The sequence below is a fragment of the Acinonyx jubatus genome, chromosome B2 (assembly GCF_027475565.1).
Source record: "Acinonyx jubatus isolate Ajub_Pintada_27869175 chromosome B2, VMU_Ajub_asm_v1.0, whole genome shotgun sequence".
Classification (NCBI taxonomy): domain Eukaryota; kingdom Metazoa; phylum Chordata; class Mammalia; order Carnivora; family Felidae; genus Acinonyx; species Acinonyx jubatus.
In genome coordinates, this window is record NC_069385.1 from 38,119,605 (window position 1) to 38,133,800 (window position 14,196).

Consider the following 14,196-nt stretch of genomic DNA (forward strand, 5'->3'; position numbering starts at 1 on the left):
CCATCTGCTCCACTATTTCCTCCCAGCTATCACAGGAAAAAAAAAAAAAAATCCCCACCAAAATGGAGAGGAAAGAGGTTACTTCTGATGAAATACCACCAAGGTACCCATCTGGATTTTATGGATATTTAATATATACCAGAAAAAAGTTACAGATTGTGCCATATTATAAACATTAAATAGACCAGCCGAGGGACCACCTAGGGTTCATACACAGATTACACTGCAAATTCATACTACAGGACTATCCAAAATGCAGGCACTTTTCTAGGTGACATTTATGCTGGTAAGTACATAAGGAACACACATAAAGCAAAGCACTCCTGGAGACAATCTGATAGAACTTATGCAGAAAGGAACAAGATCCTGACGCCAGAAAATGAAGTCTCTTTTTTTGGCAGAATAAGAGGAGTTGGGACCTCTGCATGATGGAGTTGGGACAACATGATGATAAATATGATGAAGAATTAAAGATTAGAAGACCTCCGTTAGTAGTAATAAGAAATAATTTGAAGTTTCTTTTTTTTTTTAATGTTGGATAATTTTTAAGGACAAAGTGACTAAAATTCATGTTGTAATTTGCCAGAACTATTTGGGCTAATTTTTGTGATAAGCAAAAAAACGGGGCAAGGCTACAATCTCATGTTCCAAATTTAGTCAGCTACCAAGTTGCAAACTCACCCTCCATATTAACCTCAAAAAATTTTAAATAAGATGGTTTATAACAGAAATACTGAAAATAAATTATCCTTGAATACTTTTAGATTTTCCCCAGTGTACCACAAATCACATCCAGAAACCCAAACAAAACAATCGCTGAAATGTTTGAGATCTGCTGCTGAGATTCAGGGTAGCGGGACAAGAAAAGGAGAGAGAACTATAAGAAAAGGAGAGAGAACTAAGTGGATGCCCCCCACCACCCCCCACCCCTCTGCTTGGGCAGCACTGGTCTTTTGGAGGTCCTAAGCCATGCAAATTCAAATGGGGAGTCCATAAAAGCCTGCAGTAATACTAAAGTAATAATAATAATAATAATAATAATAATAACAATAACAGCATAAATAAAAATAGGCTATGGTTAGAGGAGAGGATCAGTTTACTGCCACCCTGCTGAGGTACATTTGACCACCAAAAGCAGGAAAGCTATTAGCATCCTGAATTAATGGGTAGAGTGGTTTTCAAACAAGATATTTTCATGATGGACACACTGTAGACTCAGCAAAGTTTCTCCTTCAAGAAAAATATAGCTTCTATTTCAAAGAGCTCTGATTAGGCCTAATACCATTAGGGAACCATCAAGGATTTGTGTTGTTGTTACTGCTTTTAACTATTGGTTACTTTCTAAACCAAAAATTGTGGGTAGTTAACTTGACCAACAGTCAAGTTCTAGGAATGCAGGAGCAAGTCCAAGGTACAGACGAGCTTCAGATGTGGACAGGCCTCAAGGAGTTGGGGAGCTTTTCAGGTTGCCAGGTCTTAGCCTTTCCTCTCATCACCATTATGCTATCATTACATACTAGTCTGGAACTTATAAATAAAAATTCATTTCCTTCATCACATCCCCCTTCCCCAAAAGCACCAAATACACCACCATTTTAGGGATCCTCAGTAAACTTTATTAGTGGCACTGTAAATCAATTACAATCAGAAACCAAATTAAACAAACCTACTAAACGAATAAACTCTCAACCATGGTTAACTGCTTGTAACATATCTGGCAAGTATCTGTTTAAAAAGTCAACAGTATCAGTTCCCCTTGCAAATTAATTACCAAAAATATAACTGTTTTCAATTTCCATAATACTTGAAAGTACAAATATAAATTAAATATGGTTCCAAAGACTACATACAACAAAACAGTCTATAAAACAAAGCTAATTGTAAAAGAATTGTTCAATTTACTTTGTACCATTTATTTCGTTATATAAAAGTATTTAAAACAGTATATGTTTTCTATATCATACATAGAAGTTCACATCCAGATGTCTTTTCTGTTAAATCCTTACTCTTTTTCCATTGTCAGAATCTTCATTTTCACTCTTGGCTACATTTCTCTTCCTTGGCAATTCTTTTTGTTACGCCACTGAAATATTTCTCACGGAAGGAATTATGACCTTGGTATGGGAGAAAGTGATCACTTAACAGATGTGAATACTGGTCCCGGTTCTGGTTGGTTGGAAAATATAAAAAACAAAGATGTCTGAGTTATTTCTTTAGTTAGCTTGAAACCAAAGCAGCCATTTACTTTAAGCAAAATCCTGCTCTCTGGTGCATGTTTGTTTTTCTTTATTATCTGAATTAGAAATACACCACCATTCTATATCTGTATCCTGCTTGGGTATCCAACAGTGTTCTCAATCAACTGCTTCACTTTGTGTGATCTGTACAACAATCCTCTGCACAAAGAGAGCAAATACTTTCACTGGGAAAACAGAGATCCAGGGAGGGCACAGAGAACAGCCCCAGGCAACACAAGTTCAGACAACCACATACATCTTCAGATCCACAGTTCAGCCGAAACTGAAATCACCCATGACAGTAAGAATCCTCACACATGGAAGCTTCCACTCCAGAGATATTTAACAGCAGTGATTTATGTAATGTCCTACAGATAGAGAAAACTATTTGGAGGCAAAACCATATTCAGTTCATGAAGTAAACTATTTCTGGCAACTTTACCACAGTAGATGAAGATAAAAGTTAAACAAGCGATTTCCACACTCTCAGACTTCAGAGGCAGGTAAGGACTAGCACTCAGACTGATGTTTGGACACTGGAAATAGAAATCTGGGTCGGAAGGTTATATTTCAGCTTAGAAAATTGAGGGCTAATTAATCTTCCCCATTTCACTAGTCATCTCAAACTGTGAAAAAAAATCTAATTAGAAATAAAATCTCTCTTCCTATGTACTGTAAAATCAGATTCCATTGCATGTAAATTGATGTGATTTTGACAACAGATATAAAGACATAATTAGAAAATATGAAGCCTAATTTTTTATCCTGGTTTCGGTATCAGAATAGTATCTACAAATATATCTGGAATATAACAATCTTCATATATTTTTATATTTTTCCTTATTCCTGTATGAAATGAGTATCTTCATCCTTTTCTTCATACCTAATATTTAATAAAGCCTAGGTGTAGCCCAAATAAAATTATGTTGGCTGATTTGTTTATTCAGAAGCTATTTTGTCACAGAATTTCTTTTTAAATCACACAAAATCCAAACTATTAAACATGTCCAGATTTCCTGATTCATTTAAAAAAAGGAAAGAAAAAAGGCCTTCATTGTGGTCCCCTTCTGCCATTCTGTGCTGCAGCCTGCAGGGTTCCATTTCACGTATCCCTTGGATTCTGTATGCACTCTGTTCCTAGGAATTTTGTTGGTTCATTTCTCTTGCTCTCTTTGCTGTGAGGGCTTCATTCTCTTGTGAGTGTCTTTATTATCTTTTTCATGGTCTCAGGAAGAAGGTGGGACAACCTGTATTGTCAGCCCATCGCCTTGGACTGGAACCCCTTTCCCACACTCCTGCTGTGCAATTTGCTGAGTACTTCAGCAAGCTCTGAAGGGGATTATTGTACAGAAAATACTACCCTATAAGATTGTAAAAAGTTACAACTTGTGCTTCTCGGCACAAGCAGAAAAACTACCATGCCTGAGGCACTTTAACTGTGTAACCCAATAAGGAGAGGTACAGGGCTACTTATGTGCAGGCACTGTTCCAAGTACTTTATATACACTGACTTATTCAATCCTCACAATAACTGTGTAAGAACAGTACTGTAATTGTCTCCATTTTACAGATGAGGAAACTGAGGCACAGAAAGGTTAACTAACCTGCCCAAGGTCACACGACTCGAGTAAAAATAAACAAGATTCAAATTTTGAGCCCTTAACCTTTATGCCTTCTTGCTTATCAAGAAAACATAAACCATAAGAATAAAGGTGGAGTACCAAATTTAGAAAATAGTAGCTACTTAAATTTTATGACACTAAGTACATTACATACTTCTGCAAGTGCATGAAAACATGCCAGTGGTTACTAACTCCAGGCTATGTAATTTGCAAAAGATGAAAGATAAAGTTTATCAGATCAACCTGTAGGTACATAATTAACGAACACCTAATGAAACGTGGCATTTACTAGATATTTATTATGGGCCCCAAACTACACAAATGTTTTATATGAGCTACCTAATATAAACTCATCTTCTCTAAGAGATAAGTACACTATTAACATCCATTACAGCTGAGGAATTATAGAGTACAGGCCCAAGATAACAGAGCTGGTAAGTGGCAGAGTTAGGATTTAAACACAGGTCCATTTGACCCCTGATACCATACTCTTAACTATAACACAATGAGGTTTTCTCCAAGAGTTAACTTTTTCCTCAACTCGAGAAGGAGTATCTCTGGCAATAAATAGGCGATAAACTAAGGCTTTGATAGCTAAGCAGCCTACCTACAAAGCAACAGAACTAGATCAGAAGTGCTATTAACTTTGTTCTGGCCACTAAGAGGATTATTTCAATGACACAAAATCTTTATAGCAGGAAGACAAATAAGGAGCCACGAGGATGCCTGAGGGATACCATACCCCCAGGGGCACAGTGGACTTCAGAGGAGGACTCTGGTCTGGTCCACATCTCAGGACTGTACGCGGGGCAGCAGCAATACAGAACAACGTTCCAGCATTTAACCTTGGCTTGTGCATTTCAACTTTCATCAAAAGTCTGACTGAAGGGTCATCTGAAAGGAAGGGACATGCCATTCAACTACCCTCCAACTTCTGTCCTTCTATCAAGAAAGATTGCTAGAAAACCTGTCCACTTCCTGAGCCACACTAGCTCACTCCTGGCAGAAATGTTGCTTGGCTATTTAAAACTCTGTCCAGATGTCGACATCTCCTGCTGCTTTACTCCTCCCCACAGCTCCCTGCATCACTCTCTACCTAGACATGGAAATCAGAAGCCTGGGTCAAATGCCTCTCCCTTTTCCTGTCACATTCAGTCAGTCCGAAAATCTTTGATTCTCCACCCTAAATGTCTCAAATCCACTTCTCTTCACGACAACTCCAGTACTGGCATCTAAACTTCCTCATCTCTCCTTTTTTTCCCCTCAATGGCCAGTTGCCCTCTCTCCAGTGGCTCCCTCTCCAGTCTATTTTCCATACTGAGACTAAACTCAACTTGTTAAAATGCAAATCTAATGTGCCAGCATTCCTGGTTAAAATCCACATGGGTTCGAACATTCCCCAATTCTGAGGCTTTCCCCTTAATGTCTGGGAGTTGGACTCAACTGCACATCAGTTTGCTGAATGTCCTCTCAGTTTCCTCTCCCACACAGGAGGAATCACAACACCAGCTGGCAGTGAGGTCCTTCCCAGCTCTGCCTTCTGTCTTCTCTTATCCCTGTGACGCCTCCAGGCCATACACGACCACCTCTATGTTGAAATGCACGGCAGACTACTTTGGGGAATGTTCTGGAGCACGCAGTGGTGAGGAGGACAAGATAGATTCCAGCATGCGGGCTCAGTAGGCAGCTGAGGACGGGCTGGAGACTGACGCAGGCTCAACTGGTAATGGGCCTAGACAACCATGCTGCCAAGAATGCAGTGCACCTGAGGAAGCAGGGCATACAGAACACAAAAGCTGAAACACAGTGGGAAATAGGCTTCCTCACAGACCAACGAGACAGCTTAACAAAACATCTGGCCTTTGACCTAAAGGATATAAAAAAGACAAACTGGTGATAAAGAGCAGAGAATATGATGATCAGAGTAAGGGACTGGAAATGAACAGCAGGAGCCTGGAAGATCCCATAGCAGTAATTAAAACCTATACTAATTAATGGCTATCGAGAAAACATATACTACCTATGACATACTTATCTGGGTAGTTTAGGTCACAAGATTTCCTCAGAATAGAGTAAAAGTAAAATAAGCTCCTAACAGACCTTGTGTTCAGTGGTACAGAGACCCAGTGGCAGAGAAATATGTGCGACTGGAAAAGTTAGGAACGTCTATAACCTTAGAAATGCAACCTCTGGAGGGGGGAAAAAAATCCCTATTCATCTTTATCTCTCAGGGAGTAGGGAATAATTGGTATAAGGAATGCGTATGGGTCCTGTGCTGGAATGCCTCCTTCTACAAGGCTGATTGTGAAATAAAACATTTGTAACAAAAACTCCCGGAGAACCCAAAAATTCCAAATCCCTTGTGCAGTCAGAGATCTGGGAAGAGCCGTTCCAGTAGCGAGCAGCCTAAGTCCCGCTTCAGGGTAAGCGAGACACTCCAGGGACTTGGGCTACCGTTTTCACCTAAGTGGAAAAGTCATGGTTCATAAATGTTCCATATGAAACATTTAGTATATCTATAGTCTCCCACATATTATATCAGACATGTAAGTATCATATACCTATGAATAATACACACTTAAAATATACCCTTTCCATAAAAGATATACTATTTGCAACTGCTCAGAATTTAAGTTACCTTGACGCTGAAGAAAACGGCAAACTCGGTAGGTTTTTTTCTTTTTTCTCTTTCAATCTATCTTTAGTTTATCAGGGCTCACACTTGAGATGATGATATTCAACTCTACATATTTTTCATCACCTTTTCATGCTCTTCTCTATTCACATTCCCTGCCCATCTCAACCAAGAATATCTGCAGATTTTTTTTCAACTCCGTATCTCGAAGGTCTAAAGTGTTTACTTAAAAGGAGAAGAGTATCCTCAAGCAACACAACCATTGATGTCCCTCATAACTCAAGCTTGCGACAGTGTCCGACTTCTGGTTTCTCTAACACTTTCAAACCTGCCTATCGCTATCAGTCATCATATCACCTAAGTAGCATAAAGTCTGAGTCCTGCCAATTTTTAGTAAGCAAGAAATGCTTCATGGAAAATTAAAACACACAAAGAATTAGGAAATGCCCAGAGAGAAAACTATGGCAGTGAATGATTACAGATTACCTTTCCCAAATTTAACTAGTAGTTAGTAGTAACCTACTAGTAGGTTAGTAGTTACAGGAGATATGAATAAATTATTAAGATTATTGATTACACTATGTTTTAGACACTCACCATTTTTAAAATTTCATTATTGAAGCACAGTGTATATACAGTATCAGGTGTTTCAGGTTTCAGGTGCATGAGTTTCAGGTGTACAACACACTGATTCAGCAATTCCATATATTACTCAATGCTCATCACAATAAGTGTAGTCACCATCAGTCACCACAAAACATTAACAATATTATTGAGTATACTCCCCACACTGTACACGTCCTCACTGCCATCTCTTACTTATATCTAGAAGTTTGTACTTCTTAATCCCCTTCACCTATTTTGCTCATCCCCCCACCCACTTCCCCTCTGGTAACCACCACTTTGTATATTTGTTTTTTGGATTCAACGTATAAATGAAATCATATAGCGTTTGTCTCTGACCTATTTCACTTCGCATGATACCCTCTAGGTCCATCCATGTTGTTCACAAATGGCAAGATCTCATCCTTTCTTATGGCTATCCATTGTGCATATATATCTTCTTTATTCGTTCATCTATTGATGGACTCTTAGATTGCTTCCGTGTCTTGGTTATTGTAAATAATGCTACAATAAACACAGGGGTTGCATATACTTTTCAAATTTGTTTTTGTTTTCTTCAGGTAAATACCCAGTGGTGGGATTATTGGATCATACGGTATTCCTATTTTTAATTTTGTGAGGAACCTCCATATTGTTTTCCACAGTGGTTGCACCAATTTACATCCCTACCAACAGAGCACGAGGGGTCCCGTTTCTCCACATCCTCACCAACACTTGTTATTTCTTGTCTTTTTGATACTAGCCATTCTGACTCGTGTGAGGTGATATCTCATTGTGGTTTTGATTTGCATTTCCCTGAAAATTAGTGATGTTGAACATCTTTTCATGTGTCTGGTGGCCATCTGTATGTCTTCTCTGGAAAATGTGTATTCAGGTCCTCTGCCCATTTTTAATCAGATTGCTTGTGTTTTGTTTTTTTCATTTTGTTTTTTTTTGTTTGTTTGTTTTTTGTTTTTTGGTGTTGAGCTATAGAAGTTCTTTATATACTTTGTATATTAACCCCTTATTGAACATATCATTTTTTATAACAGAGTTTCTACAGGAAAATATGTACTAGTCTCAGATGGCTACATAATGGAAATATACTGCTTTCAGACCTATAATTTAACCCTGTAAGACAAACAGCATAAATATGACAATACACAAATTCTGATTCAAGAAAGAACTTATATTTACAACTATGTGTTTTACAAAAGTGATTTTTTGCATCTTTTCCTAGAAGATTGTTATCTAAATTTTGCAGATAAGGAAATGGAGGCTGAAAGAGTTTAAATAATCTGCCACCGATAAACCAGTAAGTAGCATTTGTAGAAGTGTAGCCTAGACCAGACTTCAAAGCCCATGCTTTTTCCATTACACTTCTTTTCTTAGTGGAAATTATATCAAAACAATGGCTAAAGAGTTAACTTCCCACATGGTAGATCAGTGGGTCATTCAAAATGGATTTTGACATTTAGAAGACATTCCTCACAGAACAGCAACATTATGGTAGCACATATTTCTGATCTAAACTTTTAGACAGAACCCCTTTAACCACTGTCCCACCCAGCCAATTTCCTGTCCTATCAGTACTGCTAATTCTAAACATAAACCACTTGAAGAATTTTAACACACTTGCCAAAGAAACCAAAGGAAGACTTATAACCGGTAGTGTACATGTGTACACTGCCCTCTGCTGGCTGAAGTAGGTAAATCCTTCTCTAGAGTACTTCCTAATGCGGGTAATGGCAGCTTAAAGCCCAGCTGACAGTCAGTCCCTCACTGTTTGTGAGTTCTGCTTGCTGTAAACACCTACAGTCACAGAGCACCAACATGATAGGGATGGCCATTTTACTTCAGGAAACATCAGCATTTATCCACACCATTTCATTTTTTAAAGAATGATGTGGAAATACAGAAATACATATCCTCTTTGGTGATTCTAAAATGTATCACTTTGTCATCTATGCCCGACCTAGAACTGCAAATTATTCTCTAATAAAAGAAATAAAAAGTACATAAACTAGACATTGTTCAAGTTAATCCTTATTCAAGTTAATTATTTTTTACAACTCTACATCAAAAGGAGTAAAATAACAAAAAAGACATTGAAAGTACTTCAGCCACTTACAATTTATTTTAATCTAAATGGGAACAAATTCTCAAGAAAACAAAATTGTATGTTTTGTAGTAACTTTTGAAATGGACACTTTAAATGGAACTAATGACACCCTGAATTATACTGAGAATACACACATGTAAGAGTATTTCTCAAACGGAGCCTCACAAGTACTGCTCAGACTTTAAAGGAACTAAAGTTTCTTCACTGAGAAGTCCACATAGGTAACACTACCCTTCTAGTTACTGCTTTCTCCCCGAAACTTGCCATTCTTTATTATCATCTCCTCCGCAAACAGCAGGAAGGTGTAAGGATTTTCCACAATATGGTGATTCGGCTGCTTGTTTGGTTTGTTTCTCGTAAGAAATGAAGCCTAGGTACCAGGGGACTGAAATGTTTTTGTAACACTGATTTTTGAAGAGTGATGTCAGGGTAATGACAAAATCCCATGTACTTTCAAAGAGAAAACTTTTAGTTAGCCATAACTGTTCTTTCTCTTCCTTCAAATGGATGATTTAAATATTGCTGAATTGGATTGTTTTTATTCTAGAAAGGCCCCAAATAATCCCTGAACAATTACTATTCATTAAGTATTTGTTGAGTTGAGCAAAACAGGCAAGATCTGTGAATTCACAGGGCTTATATGCTAGTAGAAGACAGACATTAAAGACTGTCTACCCAAACATATACTTACAAACCGTGATTAAACACTGGGAAGAGTTACCATAATATGAGACACCCAGCTAGATGGGGTGAAGATGGGGTGAAGAGTATGGACAAAAAAAGCTTCCCTAAGGAAGGAGCATTTATCTGAGACCTAAGAGTCTCAGGTGAGAGGGGATAAGAGAGGAAACACAATGTGAGAAGACTCTGAAACTAAAAAGAGATAAATACATTCTGGGAACTGAAAACATGCCAGTGTGGCTAACGCCTGGTACACAAAAGCGAAGGTGACACACAATGAAATGGCTGACAAGCCAGAAATAGATCAGGCTGGCCTTAAGGTTATGTGAAAGATTCTGAATTTTATTTTAAATTCCACAGAAAGTCATTGATGACTTTTAAGCAGGGGAGCTCCACTATCTATTTACATTCTGGAGTCAGACACACTACCAATGCGTCATGAGATCACAGGTAAGAGCTTACCTATTTACATTCTTAAAGATCCTCTGGCTACTGCATAGGAAATATAACAGCAGGAGAAATCACAGAAGCAGGGAAACCAGTTGGGAGACTATTTCAATAGCCCAGGAAAGCACTGTCCTCATGTGAAAGGGGGAAAAAAATTCAAGAAAACTATCATCCACTCATCTCAAGCCAGATTTCTGGACGCTACCTTAACTCCTGTTGCCCTCAGCCCAATTATACAATCAGTAATCAAATTCTGTCATGTCTACCTCCCTCCAAACTCTTAATTCTATTAACTCCTCTACAATCACTTCTACCCTTCTTAGTTTACAGCTTCATCATCTTTGCACCACCATGTCAGAAGCCTCTACATTGCTACCACAGGTATCTTTCCACAACTCAAACTTACCTGCATATTAAAGCCCAGGTGACTTTCATAAAACACGAACTTCTGCCACTCTCCTAACATCCCTCATGGGCTTGCCATCACCAAAAGGATCAACTCGAAGTTCTTTAGTATGTAAAGACCTTCAACACTAAGCATTCTTTGGTTTTCAACTTCCGCTCCAACCATTCCTCCCCCAAATACTTAGTATTTCAGTCGTGCTAAAATACTTCAGGGCTCCCTGAATGGTCCACAACCCCTCTCATGCCTCTGTACCTTTGCTTAAAATGTTGGCTTCCTCTCTCTCTCTCTCTCTCTTTTTTTTTTTATGTTATTTATTTTTGAGAGAGAGAGAGAATGAGCAGGGGAGGGCAGAGAGAGAGGGAAACAGGATCTGAAGCGGGTTCCACACTGTCAGCACAGAGCCCGACGTGGGGCTCGAACTTGCAAACCTTGAGATCATGACCTGAGCCAAAGTCGGAACCTCTCAGGCACCCCAACTGGCTTCCTCTCTTGACAAGCACCATTTCCTCAGGTAGATGCTCTCCGGTGTTCACATAGCACCTCGCACAGGTCACTACAGAACCGAACATATGAGATTGGGATGGGTTGGGTGCCCACTTCTCTCACTGTGCAAGTACTCTAAGGATAAGGACTATGACTTAGTCTCTTTAGCCTCATCACCTTACACAAATGGTCCCATAAACACAGGCCGAGTGATGAAAGACAGGCCTTTCCCCTTGGGGAACATGTAATCAAGTCCAGAAAAGAAAACATACAAAAATATGAGAAGTACATGAATATAAAAATCATTAAAAGGCACAGTTTTCTTACTAATTTCTGACAGCACCTTTTCCAAAACTTCACCTGTCCTCAAGACCTTAGATTACTATGTTTATTCACTCCCAGCAAAAACTCAAAACCTCCTTTACAGAGAAACAATGAGTCATCAGGTATGAGTTTCTTCAACTTCCTTGCCCCACCATCCTCTACTATAAACAATCCCCTAACTTTACCTCTCACACCATCCCCATCCACATTCTGAGTAAGGCCAAAGTTCTCTCTCACTGTGTCCTTTTACTGCCAAAAGAGTTACTTTTATAGAAACCCCCAAACTTTGATGAAAATATCTGAGAGGTAATCATCAATGTATAAAATTACCATTTAAAAATAAGGGATTTCCCCTAGAAAAGTGTGAGTTTGGAGATGAAATTGCAGAAGTTCTACAGCCATTCAGAAGAAATCCAAATGGCTTCTATTATAATTACAGGTTAGGTTCAAGTTGTCCTTTTACTTACTGACAGTTCCTGATAATGAGATAATGATTTCTTCTACCTCACTAGTATTAACCTTAAGCCATTTATATTCTCATAGTGACAGTAGTTTATACAAAACAGCAGTTTCATTGCAAACAACAGAGTACAAATGGCTTATGAAACTTATTCTATGATAAGTGAAAACCAACAATGCTGTCATCATAGTGAAAGCCACCAAACTAACAATGCTCATCTGATTTTGTCAAGAAAGACTCACTCCTGTATTCCTGAAACAGATTAAAGCTATGATACACATTCTTACATAAGGTGAGAGGAAGAAGGCAAAGAGATGGAAGAGAAAAACATTGGGTAGATTTCCTTTCTTGTAATCAGTAGAGTGAAATGAAAGGTAAATGACAGTGTTGAATCTAACAGGCCTCAGTTCAGCTTCGGGGTAATTACCCATGTCCGGCTTTTGTTTAAAAATCCTGCTCCCCTTATCAAAGCTTCCCACTGTTCTACATCTGGTACTGGACAGTAGCTATAGAAACCACTTGTGCTAAAGTTATACAACTATAAACAGCACTAGGCCATTTCCAAACCAAGGACAAGCAGGTCAAAAGTCTGGCATCCAATACTATTAAGAGAAACCTCTAACATTATTCTTAATGGGAACAAGGTAAGGTTGGAAATCTTCATCCCTAAATTAGGTATTCATATATAATCTGTACTTGTAAAAAATTTCATTACTTTGCAAGATATTAAGTTACCTAAAGTCTATTAAAATACTTTAATGCATATTAAAATATTCACTGAGTTCTGAAAATGAGTAACATTTAATGATTCAACTTGGATATCCGGCACTCAACACATAACTTCTTTCTAACTGTAAAAAGACCATCATGGATATTTAAGCTATTAGGATGATACAGCCCTATAAGTACTTTTTTTATTTAAAAAAACTGTTTAATGTTTATTTATTTCTGAGACAAAGAGAGAGAGACAGAGTATGAGCAGGGGAGGGGCAGAGAGAGAGGGAGACACAGAATCCAAAGCAGGCTCCAGGCTCTGAGCTGTCAGCACAGAGCCTGACATGGGGCTCAAACTCGTGAACTGCGAGATCATGACCTGAGCCAAAGTTAGACACCTAACCAACTGAGCCACCTAGGAGTCTCTAAGTAGTTTCTACATGCCTACCACTAAAAATACATTAACTTTATAAAATTCAAAACTTAACTTCGAATGTTAAAATAATACAGGGCCAACACACCAGGTAAAAATGTTATGACAACTTACTAGTTACTATATCTAAAATACTTAATAAAAACTAAGTAAGTCAGTAGCAAAGGATGAAAAATAGAGCAAAATATGCATTGGCATGCACACACATACTCTTCCACTTTAAACTGGAGACTATTCTTCTCCTAGTTGATTTTTTTAGATTGTCACAACCCATTATGAGAAAAATTAACAAAAATACACATGCATTTATGTAAAGATCAAAAAAAAAGCAAAATTACTTGGCTTATGGATCATTTCAATACTAGTGATAGTATGATGGAAAGCAAGAAAGTGATTACCATATTAGTCAGATTAGTGGTTGTACCTGCAAGCGAGGTGTTTAGGATCAGAAATAGAGGTGCTGACTGCTGTTTAACCCTAACCTTGGTGGTGGTTACACAGATGTTCACTTTATAATTATTCATTAAACTGCACACTAAGGTTTTAGGCAAAAAAATATGTTGAAAATCTCACAGTTGTATTCCTCATGGGTCATGGGGAGGGAAGAAGATGTATGTTCATGTTTGAATTTGAAAACCACTAGGAAGATAATTCTAAGTTACGCATATAATAGAGGATAAAATACACACACACACACACACACACACACACACACACACAAAATACCAACTAGAATTGCCATTCACCAATTTCAAAGGAAGCCAGAGGATCATGCAGATTCCACACATAAATTTCCCATTTCCCTAAACCATTCATACCTTAGGACTCCCAGATTGTATTTTGCAACTGATCGCTAAGATTCTATAATATAATATCAGTATATTAAAAACTGTTTTTACTGTCATAGCTTGAAAATATGATCATTACAGTCAGAGCATAATGGCAGATGCTCTCTCTACCTTTAGAGAACTGCTTTTTCCTGCAAATAAAAGAGACATATCCTAGAATCCAGATATCTTAAATGATTAC

At 38.1% G+C, this 14,196-nt stretch overlaps 1 protein-coding gene across 3 annotated transcripts in view; it reads right to left on the reverse strand.

The window, feature by feature from the left end:
• Positions 1-520: 520 nt before the first annotated feature.
• Positions 521-14,196, reverse strand: part of TRMT11 (tRNA methyltransferase 11 homolog) — a 59,315-nt gene continuing 45,639 nt past the window's right edge. For 2 of the 3 annotated variants that reach the window (XM_015084325.3, XM_015084326.3), the window contains exon 13: positions 525-2,166. In XM_015084325.3, coding sequence (XP_014939811.1) covers positions 2,035-2,166 — 132 coding nt within the window. In that variant the 3' untranslated portion in view covers positions 525-2,034. Of the gene's footprint in view, positions 2,167-14,196 lie in introns of all 3 variants that reach the window. The other variant, XM_015084327.3, reaches the window with a different exon arrangement.